General features: G+C 43.5%; 1 protein-coding gene across 6 annotated transcripts in view; it reads right to left on the bottom strand.

The window, feature by feature from the left end:
- Positions 1-13,286, bottom strand: part of EFCAB6 (EF-hand calcium binding domain 6) — a 234,115-nt gene that overhangs the window by 114,939 nt on the left and 105,890 nt on the right. For all 6 annotated transcript variants that reach the window (XM_072843616.1, XM_072843612.1, XM_072843615.1 and 3 more), the window contains 3 exons: positions 7,392-7,559; positions 3,510-3,569; positions 3,258-3,418 (listed from right to left, as the gene is read on the bottom strand). In XM_072843616.1, coding sequence (XP_072699717.1) covers positions 3,258-3,418; positions 3,510-3,569; positions 7,392-7,559 — 389 coding nt within the window. The remainder of the gene's footprint in view (positions 1-3,257; positions 3,419-3,509; positions 3,570-7,391; positions 7,560-13,286) is intronic.

Raw genomic sequence — 13,286 nt, 5'->3', positions numbered from 1 at the left:
GCCATCTAGAAGTCCAGGGGTGAGAGAGAGCATGGGGTTTTCAGGAAACAGCAGCTTAGTCGGCACTGAGTAAAGAGCAACAGCACCAGCCAAAGCAAATGTTTCTTGAGCTCAGTACCGGGTGCAGGGCTCTGCGTCTAGGATCTCCCTTGACCCTTACCACACTCTCCTAAGTAACGTTAGTGTGACCAAATCGGGGCTCAGAGTGGGTAAGTAACTTGCCCAAGGGCACAGCTAGTCCGGAGCTGAGCTGGGATGTGAACCCAGGCAGTCCAGCTGCACAGCCTGAGCTCTGGAGGGTACGAGGATCATGAGGAGCCCGGGAAGCCACTCTTAAAAAAAGCATCTGGATGTTTTCCTAACAGCAGTAGGACACTGGGGTGTTTTCTGTAGGGTTTTAACATGAGTAGATCTGTGGTTGAGACAGATAAGCCTGGCTGCATCATGAAGAAGGGATTAGAGAGGCTTCTATCAAGTATCCAATTACCTGCATGACCAATCCACTAGATTTCTTTCTTTCTTTCTTTCTTTCTTTCTTTCTTTCTTTCATTCATTCATTCATTCATTCATTCATTTCATTTCAGTCATTCATTCCCTCACTCAACACTTAAGCAGCCCTGACCATGCACCAGGCACTGTTCTAGCACCGGTGCAGGAGCTTCAGAGGTGAATCCAATCCTCAACACTGCATTTCCCACACTCCTTGCACAGTCACTGGCACACTCTGGGTCCACCTTGCCCCTCGCGGCCTGGTGGGGCCCTCTCCCACCCGCCCCTCTCCTGAGGCTCGAGGTCACTGATGAGCTGGCGGTGCTCTGCTAGGTCCGACCCACGCCCTCTCAGCTCAGAAGGCTTGCTATCTGCTTCTAGATCAACGCCTGCTGAACGAGCGCTCAGGCTGTCAACGTAAGGAGAATCACGTCGCAGCGCAGGCCGCCCTCTGCGCCCACGTCCTCTGGAAGTCTCCTGCTGAGGTTTCACTCGACCTCCTCCGTGTTTCCTAACTCCAGTGACACTGCCTCTGGTCATCATCTGAGCCCCCTCCCTCCTTGCGCCCTCACTCCCAGAGTCACTGAGTCTTATCCTTCTGCCAAGCTGGTCACAGAGCCCTCTGCAGAGCCACTGCCACCCCCTGTGCCACGTACCTGTCCTCTTTGCCTCTCCCTGCCACAGTACCTTCTCCACACTGGGGCCACAGTAACCCTTATAAAGCACGGATCAGATGTCCAAGGCCACCTCACAGGCTCCTCACCCCCTGGGCTGTGCTTCTCCACTATGGCTGCACATCAGAGCCAGCGGGGACTTCAGTATAACACTGCCTGGCCTGGCCTGTGAACAGGGCATGGGCCTTGGGATTTTTCAAAGCTCTCCAGATGATTCTAAGATGCTGGCATGAACCAGTGCCCTGCCAGATGGCCCCAGTTCCTCACCCGTCCCTCAGTATCATCCCCCTGCTGTTTCTCCCTATACGACTGCCTGCCCCAATGGTCCCAGATGGCTTGCCAGTCCCCACATGTGCCCCTACTCCTCTGTGCTTTCCCCACTATCCTATGTCCTGGAATGCTCTTCTTTTTCTCCTTTGGCCTCAGGCATCATGTCCGAGAAGCTTCACAGATTCCCTCCTGCCCAGCTGTACGTGATCGTTCCTCTGAACCACGTTCACATGCCATGCTGGGTTTGTCTCCATCTCTTTCCCCCACACTAGAGCTCCCTGGAAATAAAGGGATTTCTGTTAACCAGTTAAGCAGGAGCAGGAATGCAGGAGGCACTCCCTAATACCACCCACGGAGTGGAAGACTAGGTGAAGGAATCAGTGGGTCCCACTGCTCTTGACTGCACAGACCAAAGGCCATAGCGGTTGAAGCCCCTGCAGCCTGGCTTCTTGCCCCACAGAGGCCTCGTCCAGGCCCCCTGAGGTCCCTCTAGAACCCTGTCTCTTGACTTGCTGCCCCATCTCACCCCCTTCCTGGGTTTCCCACGCTCCAGCAAGCTGGCCTTTCTGCCAACGTTTGAGAAACGGACAAATGCAAACACCACGCTCTGTGTGCCTTCTGCTCAGGAAAGCCTTGGCCTCACCTCCTCTTGTAAACCCTTCTTCTCCTGCAAAAACCAACCACAGGAAAAATGGGTAACAAAACACAAACATTCACAGAAAAGAGACTTGAGTGGCCAACTACTGCTAGATCAACCGTGTCACCTGAAATCAATGTAATCAAAAGCAACAAATACAGGATTTTTAACATTCTAGTCAGAAGAACTGAAAGAAAATCAGAGTAACCTTCTTCCCTGCGATTCAATCGGATTTCCACCCAGCCTCCAGATCACTGTCCATAGTAGGAAACGTGGACCAAATGGTCTCTAAGGTCAGGTTCTGGACCACAAGCTTGAGCACATGGTGGGGCATTTGGTGGTGGTCAGGGAAGCAGGATTCAAGCTGAAGGTTCTCAAGGTCACCACAGAGAGGGAAGCAAGAGGGCTCTGTGCCCCCAGAGCAGCTGAGTGGGGGTAATGGGAGTAGTGAACAAGACACTCAGCAGGAGACCTACAAGGCCTTCAGGGCTCTGTGCTCTTCTGTCTCTTAAGATCCTTGTCCCCTCCCAGCTTCGCTCAGTCGCCACCAGGTAAGCTTTACTTTTGTTTTGTTTTGTTTTCTTTTAAATATTTTATGTACTTATTTGGCACAGAGAGACTGAGACAGCATGAGCAGGGGGGAGGAGCAGAGACAGAAGAAGGAGCAGACTTATTGCTAAATAGAGAGTCTGATGTGGGGCTCAATCCCAGGACCCTGAGATCATGACCTGAGCCAAAGACAGGTGCCCAACTGACTGAGCCACCCAGGTGCCCTGGGGTAAGTTTTAAACTAAAGTAAAACAGAACTATAATTCCAGCCTCTGCACAGGACGGCTGATGGCAGCCTGGCACCCTGGGAGGTAAAACAGTATCAGGGTTAAGAGCAAAGAGTCACAGAGACCCGGGAGGCCTCCTAGCTACGTGACTGTGAATAGGGACTTCTTCAGACCTCAGTTTCCTTATCCACAGGAAGGAAAAGCAGCCACCTTCCGTGGCGGTTGTGAGGACTAAATCATAGAGCGTGTGGCAAACTCCCGACCAGTGTTCTGTGTTAGTAAGGACCCAATAAATAGCAATTATCAATATTCCCTATCGATACTGCAAACACACATAGAAAAAGTTTTAGGATTATAAACAGACTCGATGAGAGACATGACCCGAATTAATTTCGTTACCAGAACACTCACTTCAGTAAATGTTCGATTGTTAAAAATGGGCAGAAGATGCGCATGATTTTCTTGAAATTATTTCGACCAATGAGCCCTGTGTCTCCGAGGTCATATGACCGTAGCATTTTGTAGAAGGCTTGGAGATTCCTAGCAATTGAGTCCTGAATGATTTCTTCCACCTAACACAAAAAACAAACACATTTAGCAAGCGGGACCTTTGTAACCTGGGACGGTAGCACCCTGGGACCACACGAGGGAAGTGTTACTTACCGAATCCCAAGCCAGGAGGAGAGGCACCTTGGTGTCTGCAGAGGAGGAGAGTTTTTGTATCTAATTGGGAAAGAGAAAGTGTGTAAGTACGAATCTCTCCTAAAGGCAGTAGGAGCCTTGGAGGCAGACACATGGCTTTGTCCCTTTAGCCAATTAACTCTTGAGGTCATAAGCAAGGGAGTTTACCCCCTAACCCCCATGTGGAAATGGGGATCATGATTTTTAACTTACACTCATGAAAAAAAAAAGTACTATAAACATGAAAAAAAAAAATCTATCTCCCAGCCTAAATAAACTCAAAATAAAAGAATAGTGAGTTGGCATTTTTGCCTTTCAGAATGGTAAAAATTAAAAAGGAGGCAAATTGCCAGTGTCAATAAGGGATACCATTAGACAATCTGATAATCTACAGACTCCAGGGCAATAGTGACCGCCTCTGGGGAATGACGAGGGAACAGAGCTAGAAGAAAAACTTACTTCTCACCATGTTCCCTTTTGTATCTTTTGCATTTTGCACTTTACACATATATTCCTCTGTTAAAATAATAAAAATAATTTCAGGGATAAAACGTATATTCTTTGACCCAATCATTTCTATTTCTGGAAATCTGTAAGAATGGAATAATCACAGAATGGTGCAAAAAAGCAGGCACAATATCCATTGTAGCAAGATTTAGAAAAGTGGGGGGAGAAGAACATGTAGTTTACAACAGGGAATAGTTTACTCTGTATCTTTTAAAATCACACAGCAGAATTTTTATTGACCGTGTTAAGGACATGTTAGGGACAGCATGGACTGAAAAGTCATTAGTTATAGGATCTCATTTTAAAATAAAATAGGTATCATATATGAAGGTATGTATCCAATCTTCAAATTGCATACATCTGTGCAGCTTTTTGTATATCAATTATACCGTAATAAAGCTGAAAACAAAGTGCGTGCAGGTATACAGCACAGGTACAAGGTTCAGAAGAATGTACAACAAAGTATAATAGTGGGTAATGATCCCTAGATGTTAGAACTAGTGGTGATTTTCTTTTTTTTCTATTTGCAAAACTGTGTTTTCTAATTTTTCTCCTTCATTCCTGTATGTTCATTCATTCACTCACCACACTGTTTCATGAGTTGGCCTGGCACTGGGCTAGCACTCACGGGTACAACAGGCAGTAAAAACAGAAAGGCCTGTCTTCATGGAGGCATGACCACACAATGACCAAGTTGTGATACTGTGACCGGGCAGGTGTGTGAGGTCAGGGGCTGTCAGACAGGTTTTGGCAGAGGTATCACGGAAAGTTCCTGAGAAAGCTGTGGGTGCACTGAGACCTGCAGAGGAGCATGAAGGGAATCCTGGCAGGAGCCACTGCATGGCCAGGAGGCAGGAGGGGCCTGGGGATACCTGAGGACCCGAGCCAGTGTGGCCCACGAGGATTCTGGGAAGTGGTCAGCAGGGCTGGACCACATGGGCACTTGCCATACTGGTTCGGAAGTTCTGCTTTCTTCTAGACCCTGGACAGCCACCTGAGGCTTTTAAGCATTGCAGCCAGCAGGACGTGGTTTATTTTAAACAAAGATCATGTCACTTGTCATGTGGAGAGCAGATTGTTTACATGTCCATATTCTGCTTTTAGAGAAAAAAAACAAACAAACAGCTATGTGCTGGGACAGCCAGAGGCCACAATTCTCAGGAGCTAACACAGCGGAGTTCAGTGAGAGGTACAATTATTCTTTTCTGTGTGCGAGAGCCCTGCGACTTAATTTCAACCTAGGGTTCAAGGAGGACCAAATGACACTGGTTTAGGATGTGGTCACCACTTTGCACAAGGTGGGCGCTCAGGAAATCATATTAGTGAAAAGCTAATTTGTACCTGCGAAAATAAGTCTATAACAAACATTGCAAAAAGAATCTGTTCATGCCAGAAATCTCACAGAGGAAGACATAGACATGGCCAACACGCACATGAGAAAATGCTCTGCATCACTTGCCATCAGGGAAATACAAATCAAAACCACAATGAGATCCCACCTCACACCAGTGAGAACGGGGAAAATTAACAAGGCAGGAAACCACAAATGTTGGAGAGGATGTGGAGAAAGGGGAACCCTCCTGCACTGTTGGTGGGAATGTGAACTGGTGCAGCCCCTCTGGAAAACTGTGTGGGGGTTCCTCAAAGAGTTAAAAATAGATCTGCCCTATGACCCAGCAATTGCACTGCTGGAGATTTACCCCAAAGATACAGATGCAGTGAAACACCGGAACACCTGCACCCCGATGTTTCTAGCAGCAATGTCCACAATAGCCAAACTGTGGAAGGAGCCTCGGTGTCCATCCAAAGATGAATGGATAAAGAAGATGTGGTTTATGTATACAATGGAATATTCCTCAGCCATTAGAAATGACAAATACCCACCATTTGCTTCGACGTGGATGGAACTGAAGGGTATGATGCTGAGTGAAATAAGTCAATCAGAGAAGGACAAACATATGTTCTCATTCATTTGGGGAATATAAATAATAGTGAAAGGGAATGAAGGGGAAGGGAGAAGAAATGTGTGGGAAATATCAGAAAGGGAGACAGAACGTAAAGACTGCTGACTCTGGGAAACGGACTAGGGGTGGTAGAAGGGGAGGAGGGCGGGGGGTGGGAGTGAATGGGTGACGGGCACTGGGGGTTATTCTGTATGTTGGTAAATTGAACACCAATAAGAAATAAATTTATTACTAAAAAAAAGGAATCTGTTCATGCCTATCACATTCACTACCTGACACTAATTTTTAAAAATTATTAAAAAAATAAATAAAATAAATAAAAATAAAAATTCTTAAAATTTTTAAGTGCTAATCATTATTGAAGTTATAAAAAGCATTCCGAATAATAAAACCGTCAAGTTTTCAAAAACCTAGTATGGATCACTAGAGGTAATAAACAGTTATTTTTTAAAATGGGTAACTAACAGGGTTACTGGGTGGCTCAGGTCATGATCTCAGAGTCCTGAGATGGAGCCTCATGTCAGGCTTCTTGCTCATGACGGAGCCTGCTTCTCCCTTTCCCTCTGCCCCTCCGCACCGCTCATGCTCTCTCTCACTCACTCTATCTGTGTCTCAAATAAATAAAATCTTTAAAATGGGGAACGTAAAAACTCTTAAAATATTAATGAGAACCAAAGGAGTAATTAAAAAACATGTCCACGCAAGACATGGTTGCAGGAGGAGTGCTGCAAGCACAGTGTGAAAAGAAGGTACATCCTGTACACACAGGTGCTCTCATCCCAGGATGGGTTTCCAGAAATGTCAAATATCACCCTTCAATATGATTTAGACACTGAGAATTAAAATCAAACAACTCAAACACTTAACTCTTACTTAAAATGAAAATTAGAGTAGCTCAGTTGGTTAAGCATCCAACTTTTGATTTCAGCTCAGGTCATGCTCTTGGGGTTGTGAAATCGAGCCCCACATCAGGCTCTGGACTCAGTGCAGAGTCTGCTTGGGACTCTCTCTCTCTCCCTTTGCCTCTTCCCCCATGCACACTCTCTCTAAAACAAATAAATAAATCTTTTTTTAAATGAAAATTAGGGACACATGGGTGGCTCAGCAGTTGAGCGTCAGCCTTTGGCTGAGGATGTGATCCCAGGTCTTGGGATCGAGTCCCAAATCAGGCTCCCTGTGAGGAGCCTGCTTCTCCCTCTGTCTATGTCTCTGCCTCTCTCTGTATGTCTCTCATGAACAAATAAAATAAAAATCTTTAAAAAAAAAAAATTAACTCAGCTGAAAAACATGAAGTCCTCAAGACTATTTCACCGACCACCTCTTATTTCACTAAGAATACTTGAGTTTCGCACCATCAACAGAAAATCAAACATGAAGTCATCATAAAACTCACCTTAGGGGTCTCTTCAAGCAGTTCAATAAGTGTGTAGATGTTAACCCATCCGGTGTCCCCAGGGTCAAGCATTTGCATGAGCTCTTTGAATTCTGAATCACTGATTTTTACAACCATGCAATTTAGAATATATCGCAATTCTTTCCCCGTTATCTGTCCATCAGGTTTCTGAGCATGAGAGCATAAGAGAATCTCATTAAAATAGGAAAAAGGAAGGAAATGCATTCCATATACTAAGCATCACTGAATAAAGAGTGAGCTCTGGCCCAACAGAGTTATGATGAAGCAAGAATCCCTCAGGTGGCAGTCACTCTATAACACTGTGAGCCAAGAGCAGTGTGCTGGGTGGGTGCCGGGGGACTAAGTCTTTTCCAGGGACTGTCTATCAGGATGTGGGCAGGAGATGGCCCCAAGTGAGGAAAGAGGCCAATGCTACAGGCACAGGCTGACCGCTGCCTTGGACTCGGGCTGAGTGCTGGCTGTCTCAGCAACTCCTGCCCCATCCCCACCTGAGGACTGCGTGGCTCAGCAGCAGAGGGCACAGAGCTTCCCGGCAATTCAATTACAACTTGCCAATTTACTAAAAATATTAATTATGCTTATTTTAACTCCCACCAACCTCATCAATTACATAAATGGACAATTACTTAGCAAGAAAAATTTCAGCCATGCTGCATAAAGAAAACGTATTATAAGCAAAATACTGTGAGGCAAATTCTTCCCCCAGAATAAAAAATTACCAATAAGCAAATTGAATATCAAAATAAAAGATACTGTTTACTGGAAAAACGGGGGAAATAAAGAACCCCTACCTTTCTCACAGAGAGACACTGTAGCTATTAGTGTGACAAAGGGGCTAAGTCATAAAGCAGCATATAAATGTCAGCCATTACTTTGGGTCCAAAATCAGAAAAAGATATAAAGTTGGTTTAGGGAAAATTAACTAATTTTAAATTATTTATTTAAAAATAAATAATATGCCTGCTTGCTTTTTGGTTTGGGAGTGATCATCAAATTTTTAATGTCCAAGTAGGAAAATTATGATTCTTAATAAATTTACAGCATTATGAAACCATCACCATTGACTGGTTCCAGAACGTCCCATCATCTCATGTCTGTTTTCCCAACCTAAGGTAACTCGTCTATTTGCTGCCTCTCTGTATTCACTTTTTCCTGGGTATTTCAGGTAAACAAGCATACACTATATGCATCGGTATGCATTGCGCATCTGGCTTTTATCGCTTAGCGTAACGCTTTTGAGGTTCATTCAGGATGTATCATGAATCAGTATTTTGTTCTTTTTTTATCCTTGTTATCATCCCACTGTATGGATATGCCACATTTTGTTTATCTAATCACAAGTGGATAAACATTTGGATTGTTTCTGGCTTGGAGATTAGGAATAATGTTGATAGGAACATTTGCACTCAAGTCTTTGTGTGGACATATGTTTTTACTTCTCTTGGGCAGCTACCCACGAGAGGAACTACTGGATCATGTGGTACATTTCTGTTTAAATTTTAAAGAAATGACCATGTCGTTGTTTTAATGGCAACTTTACCACTTTACATTTCTACCAGCATGAGAGTGGTTGAGAGTTCCATCTCCACATCCTTGTCAACACTTATTACTGACTACGTGGGATGATTATCATCATCCCAGGGCTGGAAATCCCAGGGCTGGGAATGCCAGGGCTGGGAAGTGGTGTCTCAGTGTGTTTCGGACTTGTGTTTCCCTGATGTCTAGTGATGATGATGATCTTTTCATGTGCTTGTTGGCTATTCATGTGTCTTCTTTGATGAAATGTCTATTCAAATATTTTGCCTTTTTTTTATGATAGAGAAAGAGAGAGAGAGGCAGAGACACAGGTAGAGGGAGAAGCAGGCTCCATGCATCGGGAGCCCGACATGGGACTCGATCCTAGGTCTCCAGGATCGCGCCCTGGGCCAAAGGCAGGCGCCAAACCGCTGCGCCACCCAGGGATCCCTATTTTGCCATTTTTTACACTGGGTTGTCCCCTGAGTTCTAAGAGTTCTTATATATTCTACATGCAAGTCCTTTACCGAATATATAATTTGCATACATTTTCTCCCAGAGCATGGCTTATTTTTTGGAGCACAATTTTTTAATTTTGAGAAGTCCAATTTACCAGGGCTTTTTTTCCCCTTTATGGATCATGCTTTTAGCGTCATATCTAAGAAATCCTTGCCTAATACAGGTCATAGAGATTTATGCATATGCCTTCTTCTAACAGTTTTGTCATTTTAATTCTTATATTTAGGTTTATGGCCCATTCTTGGTTAATTTTTGTGTATGGGATATGGTAGTTCATCTTTTTGCAAATGGATATCCAATTGCCTCAAAACCATTTGTTGAAAAGATGATCCTTTCTCACACTGATCTTGTAAAAAATAAATTGACCATAAATGTCAGGGCTTATTTCTGGACTCTTAGTTCTGTACCATCAATCAATATGCCTATCCTCATGCCACTGGCACACTCTCCTGATATCATAACTTTGTACTAAGAATCAAAATCTGGAAGCTTAAGTGCTCTAACTTCATTCCTCTTTTCCAAGATTGGTTTTGGCTATTCAGCAACCTTTGCATTTCCATATGAATTTTAAGGTCAATTTTTTAATTTCTGCAAAAAAATCCAGTTGGCATTTTAATGGGGTTTGCAGCATTGAATCTATAGATCAATTTGGAGAGAGCTGCCATCTTAATAATATCGAGTCATCCAATCCATGAATATGGAATGTCTCTTTGTTCACTTACATTTCATTTAACAGCGCTTTGGAATTTTCAGCATTTAAGTTTGGTGCTTTTGTTAAATTTATTACTAGGTATTTTAGTCTTTTTGATGCTATCATAGAAATGCTTTCTGAAGTTCATTTTCAGATTGTTCATTGCTAGTTTATAGAAATATAACTGATTTTGTATATTGATCTTAGATCCTACAACCTTGATGAACTCATTATTTCTAGAAGTGTATGTGTATCACATTGTGAATAAAGACATTTTTCTTTCTTTCCAATCTGGATGCTTTTTCTTTTCTTTTAAGATTGCGCTGTCTAGAACTTCAATACAATGTCACATGGAAGCAGCAAAAAGCTGACATTGTTGTGTTTTTCATGATCTTGGGGGAAAGTATTCAGTCTCTCTCTTTTTTTTTTTAAGATTTTATTTATTAATTCTTGAGAGAGAGAGAGAGAGAGAGAGAGGCAGAGACACAGGCAGAGGGAGGAGCAGGCTCCATGCAGGGAGCCCGACATGGGACTTGATCCCGGGTCTCCTGGATCACACCCCGGGCCGAAGGCAGGTGCTAAACCACTGAGCCACCTGGGCTGCCCAAGTATTCAGTCTCTTAACATCAACTATGGTTAGCCATTAGTTATGGGTTCATTGTAGATGCCCTTCTTCAGTTTAAGGAATTTCCCTGCTATTCTTGTTGAAAGTTGCTATCATAAAACAATGTTGGACTTTTCAAATGTCCTTAATTCTACTTATACTGCACTACTATATTAACTGATTTTTTGGAAGTCAAACCAACCCTGCAATCCTGAGATAAATCCCACATGGTCAGAGCATTTAATCTTTTTTATATTAGTTGCTGAGTTTGGTTCACTAATATTTTGCTGAGAATTTTTGCAACAATATTCATGAAGGATGTTGTCTTTGATTTTCTATTCTTGTAGTCTCTTTGTCTGGCTTTAGTATTAGGATCATATTGGCCCCAGAAAATGAGGTGGGAAACACTCCTTCCTCCTATATTTTCTGAAAGTTTGTGAAGGATTGTTATTATTTCTTTTATTAGGTATGTTTCTAGGCATTTGATTTTTTGAAAGATGTTGTTAGAAATGATATTTTAAAATTCTTTTTCTAATTTATTGTAGTTTATAGAAATAATATTGATCTTCAAAACAGTGACCTTGTTTCCAATGACCTTCTAAATTCTATTACTAATTCTAATATTTTCTGGAAGATAATTCTGGACTGTCTATTCAGGAAATAATGTAAGCTACAAATAATAACACTGAGAGTAAGAGTGGGTGAACAGGCAGGGTACAAATGGTTTCTGGGTGTTGGAAAGGGAGCCGTATCAGGTTTAAATGTGAGTGACTGAGATAATTGGGTCCACTCAGAGGGAAAGTGGCAGGGTGCAGAGGTAGCACATACAGCTACTTGGGATACATGAGTTGGAGCAGATCTAAAGCAGTCTTTCCTACAATAATTCTGCATCCCTCTCTACAGCAGGAGTGGGACCTGCTTCCCCCTGTTGTCCTCTGCAGCCAGGCAAAATGCCGTTTCCTGCCTACTCTTAGTCCCAAAATGTGCCCAAGACCAAGGCACATGGTAGGGGGGTTGGGAGTCCCCATGTATCCATGCACTCTGCATGCACCATGCACTGTGCAACTCCACGGTTTCTGATGGTCACTGCTGTTATGTGACACTCTAGAGTGTGAGCTCATCATTGGCAGGGCCTTTGTATTACTCATCTATGTGTTCAGTGTTAAGTGCCCAAGGCTGGGCCCAGCGTGGGGCAGGTGCTTGATTCCTCATTCACATGACATGTTTGTTGATCAGCTCTGTTTGTACATCAATAACTGGTAAATAGTCCAATATTTGGAGTGGTTAGCATGATTACAGTCCTCCATTAACAGAGATGAGATTTCACTATTTTTGATTAAATTACTTTAATATACCATAGTAGGTGCTGAGGCGGATAAACACACAAAAACCTTCATTTATCTCCAAGAGGAAGCCCAGCCAGCACACTCCCAGGCAGCTCTGCCCAGGGTAGTTGGTTTGAATCCTGGCCCCACCATTCACTAGCTGGGAGCCTGAGGCTGGGTACTTACTATTGATGCTCCCTTTCCTTGGCAAATGAGGGCAAATAGAAATGGTCAAATGGAGATAAAATTAGTGTCTACCTCACAGAGGTGCTGAGAAGCTGAAGTGAGTGAAGACAAGTAAATCACTTAAGACGGTATCTGGCATATTGCAAGCATGCGATATTCTTGTTTGTTCAATAGAAGAGACCAAATCATATATGTCTATAGATTAACTAGTACAGCTGAGCTAGCTAAAATGTTCCCCCCGTCCCGAAAACAGAATCCCAAATCTCTGAGTCTACGCTATGCTCAGAAACCCTAAGCAATGGCATTCTAGATCAACAGGGGTGAGGAGTCTCCAGTACAAAGAGGAAACCTCTTTGCCACCTCCAGGCCATGTGGGCCCCTTCCCATAATGCTGTCCTGTAGCTGTCTTTATAGGAAGACTGCCACTGAGGCCAAGTACCTCCTCTTTTATACACAGTCATACTTGAGTCTGAGGCAAAGCAAGTCCCTGGACTTCTCCAGATTTAACAGATTCAGTTACTGAATATACTTAGTAAATAACAAACTTGGGAAATGTTGCATGTTTCAAAAGTATCCAAATGCTGCTTTCTAAAATAAACATTAAAGTGGGACAGGAGCTAATATTCTGAGCAGGTTACAAATTCAAGAATTAGCCTCCTCTCTGTAGTACAATTAAACCAGGTAGGCTCTTTGGAACAAAGAAAACGTTCCTGTGATGGGCTACACATTGCTATGAACCCACACACTCTAGGCTGGGGTGGGGAAGGTTCAAGAGGTTAAGATTACTCATCATGGGCAGCCACTGTCTCCTTAATGACCTTGCCACACTCTGTTCTCTGCCCCTGGCGTCTCCCTCACTACCAGGCAGCACATTTTATGTCATCTGATCCCCTCAACTACACCCAACTCCTGAGGTCGGGCCCTATAGTCCTAAATGCTCAGAATAAGTCCTCGCATATGATAGGAGCTCAAAAAATGCCTGTTAACTGGATAAATGAATGAATATACAGCTTTTTTATTGGCCTTGTTCTAAG

Source organism: Canis lupus, chromosome 11, assembly GCF_048164855.1.
Source record: "Canis lupus baileyi chromosome 11, mCanLup2.hap1, whole genome shotgun sequence".
In the NCBI taxonomy this organism is placed as follows: Eukaryota; Metazoa; Chordata; class Mammalia; order Carnivora; family Canidae; genus Canis; species Canis lupus.
This window is presented reverse-complemented; position numbering and strand designations above follow the sequence as displayed.